The sequence below is a fragment of the Vigna unguiculata genome, chromosome 11 (genome assembly GCF_004118075.2).
Source record: "Vigna unguiculata cultivar IT97K-499-35 chromosome 11, ASM411807v1, whole genome shotgun sequence".
In the NCBI taxonomy this organism is placed as follows: domain Eukaryota; kingdom Viridiplantae; phylum Streptophyta; class Magnoliopsida; order Fabales; family Fabaceae; genus Vigna; species Vigna unguiculata.
In genome coordinates this window covers 35,981,421-36,002,989 of record NC_040289.1, presented here as the reverse complement: position 1 = coordinate 36,002,989, position 21,569 = coordinate 35,981,421, and the positions used below count along the sequence as shown (strand labels likewise).

The following is a 21,569-nucleotide window of genomic DNA, read 5'->3' as shown; positions in this document are numbered from 1 at the left end:
TTTATTTTATATATTAACTTAATAATATTATATTATTATTACTACTAAAATATTATCATTGATTACGGAGCCAAAGGGTGAGTGAGGGTCCTAAAAGCCTTGTCCCAAAACCCCACTTTGGGACTTCGGAGGTTCTACTGCTCCTGCATTGGTGATCTGAACGCGCCTTATTTTAAAAAAACCCTAACTATTACTCTCAGAAGTAACTTCCTTCAAATTTATTTCCTTCTTTCTAAAATCAATCAAAAATCCTGACTTTGATAATTCCCTTTTCTTCTTGGCGTCCACACTACACAGAGAGCTTCGGCTTCGTAATCGTTGTTCGTCGTCGGTGCTCCTGTGTTCTCCGGTCGTCGGTGTTCTTCGACGTCACTGCTCGTCCGCGTCACTGCTACTTTGCGTGGCTGCTCCTCCAATCATCCTCCGCTGCAATCGTTCTCCATCTAAGGTTCGTTTGTTAACTTTTTTTTTTTAACTTCCTTTGTGGCGATGTTAGGAGACAAATTGGTTGATGCGGCTGCAGTGCCTTTTTATTGTATAGCATTTGCTGAAGCGCATCTATATTTTATGTCTGCAAATGAACCGTTTTCTTTTGGGGACTAAATTTTAAAGAAATGACAATTATGGGAGGAATTTGGATCCTTTATCTCAGCTATTGGAATGTTGGTCTGCTATTTTAAGTTTTGGATATATCTATGCTTCAAGATGCCATCGTTAATGGTTATTGATCTCCCATGTTCTCTCTTGAACATGGTTCATAGATATTGCAATTTCACTCCCAATGGTTCGATTTCTGGTTCTGGACAACATATTTACTTTGGATAAATCTGTTACTTATCAATGATGAACACTATCCATGTTTATAACTTCAATTTAATACTTTTCACTTTTTTCTCTCATCTATAATTGGAATTGATTCTGAAATTTAAATCGCATGAACCCCATCTCAGAATGAACAGTGTCAGTTTCATGGAAAACATTTGGTGAGAAGAACATTCCAAATCAGAATATTTAAAAATGACAATTTTTTATTTTTATTTTTTACACGTGTTAGTGAGTCAATCTACTTAACTCACCAACCCATGGTGGATTGAGTTAGGTCGTAAAAGTTCTGGTTGACCATGAAGTGAGTCGGGTTGGGTTCATTTATTTTTTACCCAACTCATATGAGTCAGGTTGGGTTGTATATTAAATATAACTATATATCTCGTTCAATTATGAGGCTGTACTTTAGGTTTTCAACCTTCAAAACCCGAACACTCCTATTTTGTTCTCCTTCACGGTACACTACTCCACTCTTCTATGGTTAACTTTTCGGAACTCATTCTTCTGGTAAATATAACAGTTTTCGTTCCTGAAGTGCTTACACAGAGGTTCGTAATAACAAATTGTTTTTTTTTTTTCTTTCTTTTTTTTAATTTTAAATTGTAGACCTTTCACTGTGTTGTCAGCGAAAACAGAAGACATGAATAGGGGGAGAACTGAAGGCATAACCTTTACGAAAGAACCTTTCATGGAAGATGCAGGGCCTCGGAAGATGTGAGCTTTTATTTGTGCTTGCTTACCATCACACAATACATTTGATTGTTGAAAAGAGATTGTTATTCTTTTGTTTTTTCTTTATTGCAGAAAGAACATGAAGTTCTCCACGTTATCAGATTCGGACATAAGCAAACTTGGTGAAGTTCAAGTGTGGAAAGGTTCCTACTATGATTCTTTTAAGAAACCTATCCATGGTGGCTTGTTGGATCCTCGCATGGTACCCTTTAATCCGTTTTGCACTTTTCACCTTGAATTCTGTTGATGCTTGTGCTTGATTTTCTTTTTGCAGTTTGAGATATTGATATGATAATCCTGCTACATTAGTTGTAACATATGATGTAAAACTAGTCCTTGTGTTTGGGTCTAATTTGGAGTTGTTTAGAATTTTCAACTAGGATGAAATATTAATTTTTTCCCTGTTCGTTGTTTCTGCAACATTGGAATATTTGGTTTTGGAAGTTTCCCTGTAGTGCTTTATTTTCTTACTGTCTAGGTTATGTGGACTAGGAAATTGCAATTTGGATGTGGGATTTTATGGATTATGAGTAATTGGACATGGGCTTATCTATGACTTTATAGTTAACTGAAACTGTTTTCTGAAACAATTCTTATCGAGTGAAATTTCAGGTTTGGTGTTTGGACCTCGAAGCAACTTTATATGACAAATATTTCTTTCTTCTCTTAACATTTTAGACTGTTTTCAGACATTTTTCATTTGTAACGCATATGTTTGATTTATCTTGCTTGTTTGACAATGCTGTTCTTATTTGCTCTCAAATTATCTTTGATAGTTTGTATGTTTCCATTGCATTCTACCTTGTTTCACAGGGGAGACACACAAATAATGTGAATATTATGAACTTCTTCTTAAACTGGAGTAAATGATTTTTCACTGCTAGTTTACTTTCTACTTACACGTTTTAGTGTTTTACACCTGAAATTTATGGAAATTGCTAGAATCCTATGTATTAGGTCTTAAATGTTGGTATGTAGTTTTGATTTGGAAAATGTCTTCGTAGTTCTGCTTTAATGCATATGTATTCTTATTTTTCCTTTTCTCTTTTGATGTTATTTCCTACAGTTTCTTAACTACTGATATTGATTAGTGACCAACAGAAATCTATTTAATTGCTTTTGATTGTTAAGAAGTCTTGCCTTTAAGCCTCTATGAGAAGAGGTATCAGCAGACCTTTATCTAGAATATGTTGAAGAATTCAGGTTGCTGTAATGGTTAGTTGGACTTGGGTGATATTACTTGTTAGGACTTTCAATCTGTTTATCATCATCTATGTATGTGCGTGTGTGTGTGTGTGTGTATATATATATATATATATATATATATATTCCCCCTACTGCTCATGTTTTTGCTATTTTCATGCACAAAATGCTAAATACCCTTTCTTTTTGTGTATAATTCAGGGTCCTGCTAATAAGAGTCTTGGCTGTGCTACATGCCATGGGAATTTTCACGACTGCCCAGGACACTATGGATACTTAAACCTTGCCCTTCCTGTTTTCAATGTTGGATATTTAGCTAGCATTGTGGAAATACTGAAGTGCATTTGTAAGGTATACAAATGTTTCATATGTGCTCTCTGGATTTTGGTTTTTCCTTAATAGCAGCACATCTCTTGTTTTATCATTTAAATTGACTTATAGTTACTGCTTATATAACATGCATATATGGATGACATAATTTCAGAATGATTAGCTTTAGGAGATGAATTTTTCAAGTAATGTTAAGTTTCTGTTAGTAACAAACCTCCTATTAGGAGAGTTTATATAAGAAGAGGTCCAAAGTGCATTAAGGAGTAAAGTCAGTTGTATGTATACAATACAAGAATAAGGAATAGAAATAGGATGGGACAGATGTAAATATTATTGGGTTGTATGGGAGGGATCTGGATCTCAAATTCCTGTAACATATTATCTTTTATTGCAATAGGGATATTTTATTCCTAACCTAGTGGATATAATAACGCTCCATTCTTTATTCTATGCCTTCTTTGTATTCAATATATATTCCATACACTGATATTCATAGCAAACGAATATGGGTGGGCTGTTCATGGTTCACTCGAGAGTGGAAAATTTAGAGAGGGGTTTCGAGACTCTGATGGAGAGACTTGTGAAAGATAGTCAAGAAGCTAAGAGAAGGTTTGATGAACTGCAGGAGAATCTCAACCGTAATACCCATCATGATGAGAATGTAGCAATTTTCTAGGAAGCAATTCAGATAGGGGATGTACACATATATTATTGGGGTGTGAGGGAGAGACCATGCTTTCAAATTGCAGTAACACATTCTTGTATCTTCTATGGCAGCAGGGATAGTTTTTTTTCCTAAGTGAGTGAATGTGATAAAGATTCATTCTTTCTTCCATATTTTCTTTTATATTCAATCCATTCCTCCTATCTCACTCTGAGCACTGTCAGATCTGTTGTCTGATGGTCATTAACTCAACGTTAAGTGAATTTGTTCTCCCCAAAACTTGAGATGCGAGCCTCATTTGCAGCAAGAAAACAACTCAAACTTAATATACATACATTCCCTTTGTAAATGCAACTTTTTCTCTTCTAAGTCCAATTTAAGTTTTACTTCGCTTAATATGCCTTTTTGGTCTTCACTTTCAACAACTTGTAATAAAAAAAGTGACTAGTTGAAACATTGTTTTTTTTGTCGGAAAAAAGTTTTTTTTCTGCATGTATACACTTTGGCAAAAGCAAAAGAATAAAGTGGTTATAATACATTCAAAATTTATGTTGGTGCATAAAAGTCTCTTTGCAAGTTTGTCTGTCATACCAATTGACATTCTACTTTACCAGGGTTGTGCTCGGATTCTCCTTGACGAAGATACCCGTAAAAAACATTTGAAGAAAATGAGAAGTACCAAAAAGAATGAGCTGGATAAGATTGATTTTGTGAAAGTTCATGTAATTAAAGATTGTAGCAAAGTTGTGAATTGCCCTAGATGCGGATATATCAACGGTTTGTTTCCTTATGATTAATTCAATCAGCAACTTTATTGAATTTGTTTGAAGACTATACTTGGTGACTTGATTTCTATATGGTATAAACATAATTGCTTCCACATTTTTTGGTTTTAATTTAATATCCAAGGATATAGTTATTTGAATGTTAGTAAATTTTTATTATATTTTTTCTGTTACGGATTTTTTCTTTGATATGAATAAGCTCATACATTTTTTATTGTCTGTCATGTATCCTTTGAATCTTTTTTGACACTTTAAAGTAAAGCAAAAGGTGTAACAAAACCTACGATGAACTATATTTTTAATCACTAATGTTGAGAAGAGAGAAGCCGAGAAAGCATATGTGAAATTTTGTGTTTAGACCTCAATAAGACTATTCAATTTATATGAGAAAGATCATAGTTACAGAATATTCATTTTCCCTATTTTAGGATAATAACAAAAATATAAAATCAATCTAATTGATCCTAATATAATCAGTTACTATATTTATTGGATTCTAACATATTTACAAGATTCTAATACTCCTCCTCAAGTTAGAACATATAGGTCATATGCACCGAGATTGTGACATGTAGTTAATCTATGGACTCCTTAGTGACTTAATCAATATATTTGGTAGTTGATTATAGGAATTGATTGTGCTAATAGATATTTTTCTGGACATGACTTTCTCTTTGACAAAGTGACAATCAACTTCAATATTCTTCAGTATTTCATAAAATACTGGATTTAAGGCAATATACTTGGTGGCCTGATTGTCACTTACAATTTATAACCATGTAATCTTCCCAATCTGGTTGAGCAAATGTAAGCTCCTGACTGGCTACAACCATGCTTGATACTCTGACTCTGCATTAGAACCGACTACAATATCTTGTTTCTTGCTTTTCCAAGACACAAGACTATCTCTGTTATACAAAAACCAGAGATGAGCCTTCTATCTATGGGGGAGGCTGCTCTCTCTACATCAGATTACCCCACAACTCGAGTGTGTCCTTTTTTTTTTCATAGAAAACAAACCTTTCTTGGAGCTCCTTTGATGTATAGTAAACAATGCGAGTCATTGCAGTGGAGAGTTGAGGAACTGACTTACTACATATACTGTGAATGAGATATCTAGATTCTAGACAGCTAATCCTAGCATGACAAGGTGATGCTGGTGGCTGGAAAAATAAGGTAAAAAATGCGAGTCATTGCAGTGAAGGGTTGAGGAACTGACGTACTACAGTTACTGTGAACGAGGTGTCTAGACAGCTAACAATAGGTGATGCTAGTGGCTGGTAAAAGTTTGCCAGAAAGTTGCCATTGGTGAATAGTGATGTTGCCAATGGTTAACAGTGACACAGTATGAAAAAAAATACAACAAGCATAGAATGTACATGGTTTCTAAATTTAGGAATCTAACATATTTACGAGATTCTAACAACTATCTTTTTTTATGTTCTTGTAATGGAATTTCTTTTTGATGTTTTATTAGTCTTTTATTATATGAACAAATTTGGAATGGTTCAGCCTTAATTTTTTATGAACTATGTCCTAACACCTGCTCAACTATTGGTAAACTTCTTTGCAGTTTCGAGACCCCATTTTTTTTGAACTGATTATCAATACAGTTGGCAGGAAATATTTACACTAATTGCTTAACCATTTTGAGAGGACTATATATGATGCCCTTGCATAATGCATGTTAATATATGCATTTTTTATGTATGAGATGGTATTTGTGATGACTATTGTTATACAGGTTCAGTGAAGAAGCTTCCAGCTTCACTGACTATCGTGCATGATTGTTCAAAATGTAACAATAATATTGTTGAAGAGCTCGAATCCACACTTTCTCGTATAAAAGACTCTAGGACAACCGCTAATGTGTCTAATCGAATTCTTAATCCTTTCCAAGTTCTTTCGCTGTTTAGAAAGATGCTTGACGAGGTGAACATTTATATTTATATGTATCTTTTTTGGATTTGATTTTTCTAACTCCTTGTCCTTTTCATTTTAAGAAATTTGCATTTTAGTGGATGTTATGAGTGCTATGAAGAGGTATATTTTTCTCACAAATTGAACATTTTTGTTACATTTGGTTGTAGGACTGTGAATTAATTTATGTAGATGAAAGACCAGAGAAACTCATAATAACAAACATTATTGTGCCACCTATAGCTATTCGACCTTCAGTTGTAATGGATGAATCACTGAGGTAATGTCTGTTTGGCTATGTTTTTGTACTTTCTCCCCTTAAGTAACACAAGGCTTTGCTTTGGTGCATATTTTGAGGGACTACAGAGCTCTAATGAAATGAAACTTGTATTTCTACGGTTTATTTTACCTCTCCTTTGTTTCAGGACAATTCCAGATATTTTCTGAACTCAAAATTCTTTTACAGAAAATGATAATAACTAAATCTTATGGTTTCTGTCTTCATTTATTGTAGCAATGAAAATGACATAACTGAGAGGCTAAAGAACATAATCCAAGCAAATGCTGTTTTGCGCCAGGAATTACAAGAATCAAGTGTTTCATCCAAACTTCTGGTATTTTTTTAATCTTTGAATTTCATATATAAACAAATAGGTTTTCCCATATATATATATATATATATGCTATGGAATTTATTCTTGGTAGAATGTTTTTCCAATTGTGTACATTGTAGATGCTGATTTTTGTTTGCCTGATATTATTACTTTTGTTTGTTCTCTTCTATGTTGTTATTATATCATGAGATTATTATTTGTTTTTGTTCCATGATGTAATGGTGGTGTGATACTGTTGGTGATTTTGGTTTAGGATGGTTGGGATATCCTTCAAATGGAAGTTGCTCAATTCATAAATAGTGAAGTTCGAGGGATACCATTCTATATGCAATCAACCAAGCAATTGGCTGGTTTTGTTCAGCGCTTGAAAGGTAAACATGGACGTTTCCGTGGCAACTTATCTGGAAAACGTGTTGAATATACAGGCAGAACAGTTATTTCTCCAGATCCTAATCTGAAGATTTCTGAGGTTAGACATTAAACCCTTCCAGTAATTATGTATAATTACTTTCTATCCTTTAGATCATAAGACATAAACTAGGATATATACGTATATAACACAAATATGTTTTGGAAGATATTAGTTACTGTCACAATATTTCCCATGGAAACAATTACACAAGGAAGTTACCTCTTTTTCCTAGGTTCATATTTGTGCCTCTTAACTTTCTCATTTGCCCTAGGTTGCAATACCCATCCTGATGGCTCATATACTGACTTATCCTGAGCGTGTTACGCACCACAACATAGAGAAGTTGAGACAATGTGTGAGAAATGGTCCTGATAAGTATCCTGGTGCAAGAATGCTTAGACGTGATGGAGGTCACTCATGGTTTGTAGTTTGTACTATTTAATTATTGGTTTTTGGAGTTCTCAAGCCAATTTTATTTATTTGACAATGATAAAGAGCATATTGTTATTTTGTAGGTCCTTAAAAGTTCTTTGTAGGAAGCGTGCTGCAGATGAATTAAGGATTGGTGATATTGTTGATCGCCATTTAGAAGATGGAGACATTGTTCTTTTCAATAGACAACCAAGCCTACATCGGATGTCTATAATGTGTCACAGGGTAATTTAAGATTGAAATGTAGAATTCTGACAGATTTGGATCCAATTGCATTAATCTTTAATTTTCATGCAGGCAAGGATTATGCCTTGGAGAACTTTAAGATTCAATGAGTCTGTATGTAACCCATATAATGCTGACTTTGATGGTGACGAGATGAACTTACATGTCCCACAAACTGAGGAGGCTCGGACAGAGGCTATTTTGTTGATGGGGGTAAAAATCACAGAATCTCGTTGTCTGCATTTTGACTATATATAATGTTTTTTGGTCCAATTTATTTGTCAAAAGAATTGTGGTGAATCATCTGCTATGATCTTCTAATGGTTTTTCACTGAGCAATTTCTTTTGTGGGCCGTTCAATTTCTACGTATCCTTTCAATTTCCACTATGTTTTTTTCTTTCATTGTTTCTGCTGTATTTTCTGTGTACTGCTTACATGTTTTAATGGAATGAAATACGTAGGCAGTTGAGAGAAATCTAGAGACGTGTTGAATTTCATGTGTGGGGATGAATAACATACCAGAGGCTGTTATGATACTTGGTGAATACAAAGAATAACAGCTACCCTAATTATTGTATCTGGACAACATACATACATACATAACATTTCTTATTTATTAATGTTTCTAAACTGGATTGGTCAAGAGAATGTTTTAAGGTTTAGTGGCTCAATTGTGATTAAACTGTAATGGAATCTATATTAATAAAATACTAATTAAAATATTATTAACTAAACATAATATCATAACTTTATAACACTTAAAATTAGAATAGAAGCACAATTGCATAAGCTCTTTAAACATTCAAAATAAACCTAGAAATCTAAATCAAATATATCATGCTAATGTTTAAATTTTAATGAAATATTTTAATCAATGTCGATTAGCAGTAACAAATGTTGATTAAAAACCAAAATGACAAATTAATATATTATAAACAAATTGTAAGAATTTAAGATATAAAAATGTAAATTAATGTAAACAACTGAATTGTATTTAGTATAATCAAGAATTGATAAAAATTGATAATAATAGATAATATTGGAGATCCCATATCCTCTAGAGATTACTAAAATAGAGTATACTAGTAGATGCAAACCTTACTTTACAAGCTGATTTTATGAAATTGAGTTAGACTTAAAATTCACTTTCTAATAATGTAACGCGGTCCCACATCAGGCTCTTATAACCACCTGTCTCAGGTGTGAGACCTGTATTGGTGATCCCACATCTCATTAGAATATGACCAAAATTGTCTATTCTGGTGACTATCATGCCACTCTCTATCAAGTTGTTATTGGATCACTAGTAACTTTCTAATCCATGTCGACTCATGGTGTGAAGGGATGTGATGGAGATCTTACATGAATTAGAAATATAACTAAATAATAATATATAAGTGCAAATTTCATCTTACAAAGATAAAATAATTTATGCCAATTTGTAAACTTTACTAAACATGCCTTCTTTTACTTATCTAAATTAAGAAGTAATCTTTTCTTTTCTTTTTGTAAATTATCGATTTTGAACCATTTCCGTACTGGTTATTAGCTGGCTAGGTGGTCTCTGCCCGGTACAGAAAATGAGATTAATTTTCAAAAGTATGGTATTTACATTATTTTGGTTCAAAGGGGGGTTAACTGTTACTTTGTTATTAAAATTTTGTTTGTTTTCAGGTGCAAAACAATTTATGCACACCAAAAAATGGCGAGATTCTGGTTGCTTCTACTCAAGACTTTTTAACCTCTTCCTTTCTCATAACCAGAAAAGATACATTTTATGACCGTTCTGCTTTTACAACTATTTGCTCTTACTTAGGTGATGGCTTGGATCCTATTGATTTGCCAACTCCTGCAATTGTTAAGGTGAGACTGGACCTTATAGTTGTTACATGCACTAAATTCACTAATATGTTTAGCCATTTTATTAATATGTATGAAAGAAAGTTAATTTATCTACTTGCTCAGGCCTTGGAATAGCTTTCTGTAATATGCAAATTTAACCAATAGAATTGTTGAATAATTTGATATCTTCTTCATTATGTGGTATACAACTTTTAAAACAAATTAGATGAATCAGAAATTCATAACTTTCATTAAAATAAAAAGGTGAAATGTCTGACTATTTTAAGTTGCATGAAATTCAATAGACTTGTTGGTTACCTCAATCAAAGTGTTATTCTAATGGTTGATTTATGTAATGATTATTAGAAGTCTGTTTAACTGAATAAGTGCCAAGAACACCCTATCCTGAAGCTACTTTAGTGGGAGGGAGATATACTTTTAATAATTGACTTTTTTTCCAAAATAATTTTCTGCAAGAGATGTGTTATGTGGAAAAATAACCAGTTATAGCTGGCTGTCATTTTACTAATTTATACTGTCACTGTAAATATCATCTTACTGTCTTTATTCTTTGCAGCCCGTTGAACTTTGGAGTGGGAAGCAGTTATTTAGCCTTCTTCTGCGCCCACATGCAAATGTAAAAGTCTATGTGAATCTTACTGTTAAGGAGAAAACATACACAAAGCTTGATGACAAGAAAAGAGAATTAAAAACATTGTGCCCAAATGATGGGTTTGTTTATTTTCGTAATACTGAGTTGATCTCAGGCCAAATTGGAAAGGTTACTTTAGGTTAGTTACTATTAATTTGCCTTGTTTCTTTCGTTTTATATAATTGTATGCTCAGGAAGATTATATTTTTTAAATCATAGGAAATAAGGCCATAGCTTTACAAATTTTTGCTTGTTTTCGCAATATTGTTCATGTTCTGCTTTGTTTTGCATGGAGTTCAGGAAATGGCAATAAGGATGGACTGTTCTCTGTGCTACTGAGAGACTATAAAGCACATGCAGCTGGGTCTTGCATGAATCGTTTAGCTAAATTGAGGTAACTTTGTTTCTTTATGGGTGGTAATAGTGATGTCTGTCTTACATCAATTATGTGTGAAATGTTTTGAATAAGAATTAGAATAAATGCATACTGGAATTTAAAGCATTTCTTAAAGTTCCTGTTGGAACTTAAAAATATGTTTTTTCAAGTAACCTTAGAAAGAGTCTATGTGGATCAAAGCAAGCTTGAGCTCTGCTGTCTTTATTTGCCTTTGTAAAAGCAAATTGATTCAGCAGGGGAAAGCAGTTGTGGGGAGGGTAGCATCAGTGCCCTAAGTAAGCACCGAAAGGGAAGAGGAAACTTGTAAAGAGAGAAACATGCTGAAGGAGAATTCTGTTAAAAGTTTTCATTTGATGCATTTCAGTATTGTATGTTACATTTGGATAGGTGGATTTAGAAGCCTCACAAAACATGATCATTTTACTTGGATGCAGTGCACGATGGATTGGTAATCATGGATTCTCCATAGGCATTGATGATGTCCAACCAAAAGAGATACTGATTAACAAGAAAGATGAAACACTTTTAGAAGGTTATAAGAAATGTGATAATCACATTCAAGCTTTCAATAAAGGAAAACTAGAACTCTTAGCTGGTTGTGATGCTGCTCAAACATTAGAGACTCGGATTACTGGGGTATTAAATGGACTGCGTGATATGGCAGGGAAGGTAATCATTTGTTTTCCTAAAATAGTTTGTTTGTGTTTCAGAATGAAGGTCTGCATGTCAATGACTTCGTAATTTTCACAGGTTTGCATGCAAACCCTTCACTGGAGAAATAGTCCATTGATCATGTCACAGTGTGGATCCAAAGGATCTCCTATTAATATCAGTCAGATGGTTGCTTGTGTTGGTCAACAGTCAGTTGGTGGTCGTCGTGCACCTAATGGGTTCCTGGATCGGAGCCTTCCTCATTTCCCTCTAAATGCAAAAACCCCTGCTGTATGTTCTGCCCTCACTATTTGTGACTCTATCATCCATTTTAAACATAGAACTCAATCATCACTCATTAATTTCTTATTTTCTTCTGTACATATCTGATTAATGAACAAACTAATTGAGGTTACAAATCTTATCACGTTAATTTGTTCTTGTTGATTTAAATTATCCCAAGGTTATCAAACTCGAGTTTTATGTAAACTTGAAAGAGTTTACTTCATCTGAAAATGTTAGAATAGGTATTCAATATGGGTAGAAAGTAGTTGTATTGGAAAACTGTTTCATGTGGTACCTATCTCTGTACCTGGGTTTCTAGTTCATGCTATTGATCTTTGATCTTCCATCTACTCTTTGTATCATAATTCTATCATTATCAATATGAGATCATAAGAGTGGTGTGATTAAGCCCTTTAAAATATATTTATCCCATGCATCTATCCAATATCCGTCCTATTTACTCGAACATTTTTATTTCTACTTTTAATAGATGAGTATGCACTTGGATTGCTGTTGGTTGAATTTGGTCCTCTCCTAGACATATCTGAAATTGTTACCTAATTTCAATTTTCAATTACAAAATTAAAAAACTTGTTATAAAATTATAAATAATTAAACTACTCATCATGACCTAATTCTAACTTTTAATCATAAATTACAAAACATATTATATATACATACAAAAGTGCCACTGTCTAATTCTACCTTAAACATATATAATAATATGATCTAACCTAATAGAAATAATTGTGATGTCATGACCTAAGAAGTGAACCACCATGCCAATGACATGAATGACAACATCACAAACTGTGGAAACAACGATGTTGTGGTGAGGAGGAGAGCCCGTTGTGAGGACAGGGAGAGAGCCACAAAAACTTCTGCGAGCAAAGGATGTTGTGTCATCAAGATTGTACCGAGCAGTAGACAATGAGAAGAAGGAACCCTAATCTGGAAGCACTACAGGAGAAGAATGAACCCTAGTTGCCATGAGTTTTGTTTATTTTTGAACAAGAAACGACAATCAATGGTGTCATTTTGTTTTAAAATGTTAGAATAATTACATCTATGTATTATCATTAACCCTAAGTATATAGGGTGTAGAGTGTTGAAAACATTCTACAGCCGTATCTAGTTCCTAGTTCTGCACCTACGTGTCTAGTGCAATCCCTTAGTCTTTTGTGTATCCTTGTAACATTTTTTCAATATAAATAGAAGAAAGTGAGAGGGGTCCTTGAAGCCCTCTTATCATATATTTTCTCTGTTTTAATCTTAAGTAAAAAAAGTACCCATCTAAACTAGCCAACTCAATTGCATGCATGCTCGCGAGTTTGGCCGAGCTTACTGAGTTCCAGCGACCCCACCAATCCTACTCCAAACACAAGTTTGCTTAGGATTGAATTGGGACAGTGGGCACGGGAACCTAAACTTGCACTTGTTTATGCTTTAACGCTTGAATTTGATAACCATGAGATTATCTTAAGATTAGTTTCCTTATTTCTTTGGTTTCTTTGTTTCATTATGATCTCTTCATTCGTTTCCAAATTTTGATTAGCATTTATACTAATTCTTATTTATACTAATATTGCATATGATTGGTACAGGTTGTAGTGCTAACCTGGTTAGGATTGCAACTTGTATATAAATAAAGTGTTAGATATTCCCGAATCAGTTTATGATATTTCTGTTATTAAAGTTGTCAGATGTAACGGGTTTAGGCCCATCTCTTTGTATTCTCCTATTATAAATACTTAATTCTATGTGCTTTATACACATTCATCCTATGCCTCTTTTTCTTTTATTTTGACATAAAGTAAGGATTGGTGATTTATGTTTTATAGCACATTCCTCAGTTATTTGTGTAACCATATATTTGATCATTATTGCTTATCGAACCAATTCTGTCAATTCTATCACCTTCTCTGCACTGTTTTAGATTTCCATTGTTGAATATTGCTCTGGTTATGTGATGCAACTTGTAATTGTTTCCTAACATTGAATTATGCTGTGCTGCTCTTGGTGCAGGCCAAAGGTTTTGTTGCTAATTCATTTTACACTGGATTGTCAGCTACTGAGTTTTTCTTCCACACGATGGGAGGGCGAGAAGGGCTTGTTGATACAGCAGTAGGATTCTTATTCTGAATTTGAATAAATTGTGCATAATAAATTCTTAATTAACAACTTCATTCCATTGTATCAACTATTAAAACCAAGTAATATATCTAGACTAATTAATGGCATATTAATTAAGGCTACATGTTTTTCACTTGGATACAAGACTATGCAAATGAAAGTCATTTGAACAAATGTTCATTTTCTCAGTTTTGGAATAATATGTTCTTGTTACACAACCACTTTACACAATTATAGTTTTTACCTGGACTATGATTGTACAAAGTTGACTATTATGTATGTAAAAGCTACTGGTAGTGGTAAAACATGTTAATTTTGAATGTTGGTCAATAATTAACTTTGGATGTTAGAAATATTGGTCTTCATTTTATGATTTTTCTTTCTGCTTGTGATTTTGCAGGTTAAAACTGCAGACACTGGATATATGTCTCGTCAATTAATGAAATCCATGGAGGATTTGTTTTTACATTATGATTACACTGTAAGAAATGCCGGTGGTTCTATTGTTCAATTTTGCTATGGAGATGATGGCATGGATCCATCAGGCATGGAAGGAAAAAATGGAAAACCATTAAATTTTGAGCGAATGCTTCTTAAAAGCAAGGTTTAAAAACGGTCTTGGTTGTTTTATTTAGTTTCATCATTATTGTTGGGAATTTTATAACATTCTGAAAAAAGAATGTTTTTTATGTCTTTGCATTGGGTTATGTTTTTTGTAGGCCATATGTCCCATTAAGGACGATGATGAAATTTTATCTTCCTCAAATGTGTGCAAAGTAGTGCAAGAGAAGCTGTCAGAATTTGGTGTGTCTAGGGAAGTGGAAAAAGGGGTTTTAGAGGTGGGCTTCTCTGCAGATTTTGTAGAGTCTCTACAGTCCTTTATTAACGGTAGTACCAAATTAACGGAAGAAGCTTTCTCTGATGACCATTCCCAAATCCTAAAAAATTTTGGGCAGAGAATATCTGGGATCACTCGTAGACAACTAGAGGTATTAATGGTTTTTTTAATTGGTTCTAATTTTCGTGATGTTGTTCTGATCTTTCTGGATATTTGGTTCTAAGAATATGTGTGTTTATTTCCTATTGGTCTGATTATTTTTCCTTTAATCTATGTACTATTGTTTATTATTTGTGCTTGTATTTATTTACATAGTACCCTAATTTTCAGGTTTTTTTGAATATTTGTCTATCTCGTTATCATTTAAAAAAAATGGATGCTGGAGCTCCTGTGGGTGCAACTGGAGCTCATAGTATTGGAGAGCCTGGGACCCAGATGACTTTAAAAACTTTCCACTTTGCTGGAGTTGCAAGCATGAGTATCCTTTATGTGACCATGTTGTCTACTTTGATAATCACAGTTAGTAATATTCTTTTTAAACACTTGATTTAATATTGCTGTATGTTGATTGGCCTGGAATGTTGTCCCTTAATCTGTTATTAGATGTCACTCTTGGAGTTCCACGTGTTAAAGAAATAATGAATGGAAACAAGAAAATCAGCACACCAATTATCACAGCAATACTTGAGAAAGATGACAGTGCAAATACAGCAAGAATAGTTAAAGGTCGAATAGAAAAAACAAACTTGGGTCAGGTATGCAGCTGTGGGAAAAAAGTCTCAATGATCATCAGTTATGTCGTTATTTTCATTCATAAATTATTTAATTATTGATTTCTTTTGGATGTCAATGTCATTCTTCCGTCTTTGTCTTTATTGATGTAGTATATATTTGGGTTCCTGTCAAACAGATTGTTGTTATCAAGTGCATCAGTTTAACACAGATTATTGTTATCGCATGTGCATAGGTGCAATGGTATCAGTAAATTCTCTGTAGCAAATTACCGTTTTGTATACAGTGTAGTTGATCATATTGTCATTTTGAATTTTGTTGGTCATGATTTTCATACGAGGTTCTTCTACTATTTTTGTCTTGTATTATTTGTTAGAATATATAAAATATAAGGAATTCACCAAAAAATGATGATGGTGAGGTGACGACCTATGATGATGTATTCCACTTTTTGACAGCTTAGAAGGTAGTTTTTGGTGTCCAGAAATGCTGTGTGAAAACATTAGTAGAGCAGAAAAGGAATGTGCCATAGTTGACAAAAGAGATACCAGAGGGTAAAATCTCAGTGGTTGAGTGACTAGGTGTAGGAGTCCTACCAATGCATTAGGGTTGAACTGTGCTCTGGATACCATGACTGGATTCAACGAGAGGGAGAAAATGCGACTTAATCTGATTGTCGTTGATTGGTTAGGTCAAGAGGGCAGGATAAGCTATTTATAAATGCCTAATGAAGATAAGATATAATCTTCAGCAAGTTGTGGTTAATATTATACATACGTTATGTCCTCTAACCCAACTGTTAATTATGCTAAAGATGAGATAATTAGAAAATATGGAAAACAATCTTAAGTCATAATCTAAGAGATTCTAAAATATTCTAAAGATATATTTAAAATAATTTTTAATTATATTCATTTATAACCATTTATTATTTAAAGTATTGGGGCCACTTTTTAATTTTATCTTTACTAATTTGTAAGTATCAATCATGTTTTGTATCAATATCTTGATTAAGCGACTATTTTCATGTTTCATTCTTTTGTTAATGTCTTGGGACAGCTTTTCTCTGTGTACCCTTTAATTTAATTGTGCTAATTGATATAGGTTGCGAAGAGTATAAAAGTTGTTTTGACTTCAAGAATAGCGTCAGTTGTTATCACCCTTGACATGGAAAGAATCCAGGACGCACATCTAAATATAGATGCTAATATTGTTAAAGAATCAATTTTACAAACTAAAAAGGCAAAACTGAAGCCAGAGGTGAAGAGTTAATTTTGTTATTGTTGATCTCTTTTCTTTTTATGCCTGCAATATTCAATGTTTTTTGTTGATATGCAGCACATCAAGATTTTAGATATTAAAAAGCTTCGAGTTGTTCCCCAAGATGCCGATAGAAGTAAATTGCATTTTCAGCTTCATTATCTAAAAAATTTGCTTCCAACAGTTGTAGTAAAGGTATTTTCTTTCGACTTCATGGATGATAAATAATGAAGGAAATATTATGCTTGCTTTGTGTGATTTTACAGTTTTGTATTTATTTCCAGATAAATATATGGGAAAACATGCATGTCTTTTATTTTCTTAATTGCAGGGAATTAAAACTGCTGATCGAGTTGTTATCAGTAAAGAAGAAGATAAAATCACCAAGGCTGAAAAGTTCAAATTACTGGTAGAAGGGTTAGTTCATCCTGTTTTTTATGACTCATGTTTGCATGTATATTATATGGCTTTTTGAGGTTGGGAATTTAGACCAAAGAATTGGTTGCTCAAGTAAACTTCAGACACAGATTAGTGATGACCAGAAATATTGTTGCTTAATCACAGCTCTGAGCTTTTACTAAGTGTGCATAAGCAAGCTGATTGATTTTTACTAAATGGGATAGTTCTTTTCATCCAAATTTTCTTTAACTAGGGGAAAATTGAATCTTGAGGGTTTGACATGGCCATAGGCTGGTGCTATACCTGGGTTTCTGGTTGAAGAGCTGTGGCTTGAAGCTTTGCTCATCATGCCCAGGTAATAGCAGATCTGGTGGTGGAAGAGTAGAGTCAGAAGCCATGCTAGGTTGTTATGGAATAGCACTAAACAAACTCATTGTAGAAGCTTCTACCATACAAACAAGAAACAAAAACTTTGCAGTTGAAACAGGTAGAAGATAAAGATAAACGAAAGAACAAGAAACAATCACACACAAAAGTAACATGGTTCAATTGAAGTGTTAACGAACTTTAATCTAGGTCCACAAGAGAATTCATTGTGAACAAAGGTCGTAACTTGAAGTTTTTCTCTAGTGAACTTGCTCAAATCAGACTTTTCTGTTATTATAGTTGAACAACTCTTAGTTAACAATAACCGTCAATACAGGTTCTTATTTATATAACATAACTACCGTAACTAACTTCCGGAAAACATGCCTAAACTAGCATAGAAGACATGTGTACACTGTTTCCTATTATTGAACTGGAACGTGACTTAGCTTATTCAAACGATACTAATATCTGTAGATGCCAAGAGACTAGATGTTTTAGTGAGACTACTCACACTGATATTAGAAGATATACAGTCTAGGAGCCTTAAAAATATTCTTTTTGAACCTATTTTAGGTATCTGTCAGAGAATATTGACGGAGAAATAGAAGAAACAAAAGTGAAAATTTCAGTGTTTTTTTTCCTGAGAATTGATAGTATATATTTTGCACTATAAGCTTGTGCTACAAGTTAGGAATCTAGCTAACTCTCCATAAAAGTTACGGGAAACCGAGACAGTTGTAACTGACAAACAGCTGCAGCTGTGACGCATCTTCTTGATAGAAACCTGCCTAATTGTATTTGAAGTTTCTAGAAGACAGTGGACAGTAGTTAGTAGTACAGTTAGCAGCCTTTGCAGCAGTCAGGCCTTTACCAGCATGGTCTGACACATACTATCACATATGAAGTGATAGATCTGTAGAAGAAAAAACATTACACTTTTAAGATATTATATACTAAATGTGATTATAGGGTGGATTATGGACTTAAAGAACTTCGACAGAGGATCTATTGTATAAGTTGAACTTGAGCTAGTTTTTAAAAATGAACACTCTTGTTTTTATATTACCTGTACATTTAAGGATTAGTGATGAAATGATAAAGAAAACTATCATCTCTCAGAAACAATAGTTTTGCAGATTTTTAATTGTTAAGTTTACTTCCTGATCTGCATGTATACATGTTTGCCCCCTCGGCAGTTCATAGCATTCTACTATATTGATGTTCATTATTTGTTGAGTTTATTTCCTAATCTGCATGCATTGTTATTTGCCCCCTCAGCATGGGCTTTCGAGAGGTTATGGGAGTGGAAGGGGTTGAAGGACGTAAAACTCTTAGTAATCATATTCTTGAAGTGCGGGACACCCTGGGAATTGAAGCTGCCAGAGAGTGTATTGTTAAGGAGATAAAGTATACCATGGTGGATACACATGGAATGAATATTGACACACGGCATATGATGCTTCTAGCAGATGTGATGACTGCCACAGTGAGTTCTTTGGAAATTATTCAGTAAAAAGTTAAACATAAGTTACTATATCTTCATTGATGCTAAATATGCTGGTTTTCGCTAATTTAATTAATTTTTTCAAACTAGGGTCATATCCTCGGAATAAATAGATTTGGAATTTCAAAGATGGGTAAAAGTGTATTAATGCTTGCATCATTCGAGAGGACAGCAGATATTCTTTTCCAGGCATCTGTACGTGGGAGGGATGATTCAATTGGTGGAGTAAGTGAATCCATAATCATGGGTATACCAATTACAATAGGTACTGGAATGATCAAGGTCAAACAAAGGTGAGACGTGAATGTCATGTTTGTTAATGTGGCTGCATAGTAATGCATTGAATGTTAGTCCTATTTGTGTTACATACATGCAATGACTCTGTTGGGTTAAATAGGATGTTTAGGGCCAATGTTAGCCTAGTCACATTTTATAGTTAGGATTAGGCATGTCAGTATCGTCTATTAGGAGCTTCTGCAATTTAAAGATAAAATTATAATATGAAAATAAAGGTTTCGTAAGTTTTTTGTACATCTAAAATTGATGCCTTAAAATTTGTTGCAGTGTTTTTTTATACCCTACATTTAACCAGTATGTTACTTTGGTTCTGACAGTTACTATGTTACCTTCGAATTAACAGTGTTGACATGTTAATTTTGGCAATGTAGGTAAATATCTGATTGGGATATTTATACGTCAACGCTACCAATTAATAAAGTTATTGGTCGTTCCAATATAACATATTTATTAAATGCCAAGTATCAAAACACTGAATTTTTCTTGGAGAAGCCATTTCACTACTAGAAAATTTTGGAGGTATAAAGGCCTGAAAGATTAGCCCATACCTGAAAGATTAATTCTCAACATGGTATTTGATCCTGGTGGTGGTTTAGGTTCATGACTTTTGACTTTTGCTATCCACATTTTTCTGGGGTTCAATTTTATTATGGCCATATTTATGACCAATTTATTACATCTGAACACACCTGCCTTCACCAGCAAGAACTAGATATCTAGAATTTAAAGTTTAGTAGACATTTGCAGGTAGCCCAAAAATAAAATTGGATAGGGTCTATAACTCTAAAATGGTATTAGAATGTATGCTAGATCTATTATTTAGTCACTTGCATTTGTCCATGCTCCAAATGTTTTTTTCTTGATCACACATCGATTGTAAGTATAACATGATGTTTATATGTTTTGAGCAGTTCTCTCATCTAAAAGCCTAAATTCAAAGATTTCAAATACTAAATCTCACAAATCTAAACATTGATGTACAGTTTTTGCAAATAGATTGAGTTTATAAATTTATTAGTTTTTAAAATTTATTTGGCATTTTATTTATTGTCTGTTATAATGTATAACATACCTTTAAAATATAAGTAAATGTTGACTATAAGATTATATTTCTGTTTTATTATTTATCTGAAATTTATTATGCATTTTCATGCAAATGTTAATCTTATTAAATTTTATTTTATAAAAAGTTGTGAAATAGATAAGAATCCGACATATAACTCATAATATGGGATTTCATCCAGCAATACTCATGTTTCTTTGTTTTCTGATCAACTTTTATATGTACGCCATTTATTTGATTTAGTATTTTGGTCCTTACAACAGACTTTGGCTAATCCCTCTTGGCTCTTTCTTAGGTTGGATCCTCCAGAGTTGCTTCATGGAGCCAGTCCTATTTTGTCTTGATTTTGACATTGTTATTAGCACAACAGTTGTAGGTCATCATCCTGGTTGGGGGTGCAGTGAACGTTATCATCTGAAGTTGGGAAGTTTACTCATGGATGTGCATATATTTGGCCACAAATAATTCACAAAATTACTTTGCTTAGAGATGCATGGATGAAATGAGATTACTGGTTTCCAAATGGTCTTGAATTATCAACATAGAGCTAAAGCACAACTGAAGGGGAAGGAAGCATTGGTTTCAACCGAGCATTATTTGTATCTTCAAGCCAAAATATTTATTAGTATTTAGTGAATTCGTAGTGTTTTGTAAATCTCTGGCTAGGTTAATTGTTTTTTTTTTTGTCAAAAATCAACAGGAGCATCATTAGTGCTCCTATAAAGTGTTTTGACTATATTTTCTTATCAACATCAAATGATTGGCACAAAAATGAAGATAGAATTGCTGATTAGTTTTATATTTGTGAGTTAAACCCTTGACCAAACTTCATCGTAAGTTTTTGACTATATAATCATGAAGACTTGAAATTTTCGAAGTGAAAGATGATGGAGTTGGATTATCTCTAGTTGAAATTCAACTGCTCAATCTTATATAAGATTTCAATACTTAAAAATACCGTATACGATCTTCGTGTTTGCTATGTCTAACTTAATTCATTTCAA

The 21,569-nt window shown here is 33.4% G+C and overlaps 1 protein-coding gene across 3 annotated transcripts; it reads left to right on the top strand.

Annotated features, from left to right (window-relative positions):
• The first annotated feature begins 87 nt into the window (after positions 1 to 87).
• On the top strand, positions 88 to 21,364 carry LOC114169200 (DNA-directed RNA polymerase III subunit 1). 3 transcript variants are annotated; one of them, XM_028054240.1, is made up of 29 exons: positions 88 to 202; positions 298 to 448; positions 1,432 to 1,539; positions 1,630 to 1,759; positions 2,962 to 3,111; positions 4,369 to 4,531; positions 6,284 to 6,471; positions 6,630 to 6,739; positions 6,974 to 7,073; positions 7,327 to 7,542; positions 7,757 to 7,905; positions 8,001 to 8,142; positions 8,215 to 8,355; positions 9,818 to 10,006; positions 10,563 to 10,776; positions 10,938 to 11,031; positions 11,469 to 11,703; positions 11,785 to 11,976; positions 13,996 to 14,094; positions 14,504 to 14,707; positions 14,823 to 15,092; positions 15,272 to 15,419; positions 15,545 to 15,696; positions 16,778 to 16,933; positions 17,012 to 17,128; positions 17,265 to 17,350; positions 18,980 to 19,187; positions 19,296 to 19,498; positions 20,861 to 21,364. In XM_028054240.1, exons 3-29 carry the CDS (start codon positions 1,466 to 1,468, stop codon positions 20,907 to 20,909), a joined length of 4,179 nt encoding a protein of 1,392 aa, XP_027910041.1. In that variant the 5' UTR covers positions 88 to 202; positions 298 to 448; positions 1,432 to 1,465; the 3' UTR covers positions 20,910 to 21,364. The 3 variants fall into 3 exon arrangements, with proteins under 3 accessions (XP_027910041.1, XP_027910040.1, XP_027910039.1); XM_028054238.1 differs by having other exon boundaries at positions 120 to 448; positions 1,452 to 1,539; XM_028054239.1 differs by lacking the exon at positions 20,861 to 21,364 and having other exon boundaries at positions 119 to 448; positions 1,452 to 1,539; positions 19,296 to 19,502.
• Positions 21,365 to 21,569: the final 205 nt, after the last annotated feature.

Bases quoted from the DNA above. Each gene is read 5' to 3' on its own strand.
- LOC114169200 (XM_028054240.1), top strand. From the start codon at position 1,466: ATGAATAGGGGGAGAACTGAAGGCATAACCTTTACGAAAGAACCTTTC. The intron at 8,143-8,214 runs GTAATTTAAGAT...ATTTTCATGCAG, and splicing joins TGTCTATAATGTGTCACAGG to GCAAGGATTATGCCTTGGAG. The intron at 17,129-17,264 runs GTATTTTCTTTC...TCTTAATTGCAG, and splicing joins TTCCAACAGTTGTAGTAAAG to GGAATTAAAACTGCTGATCG.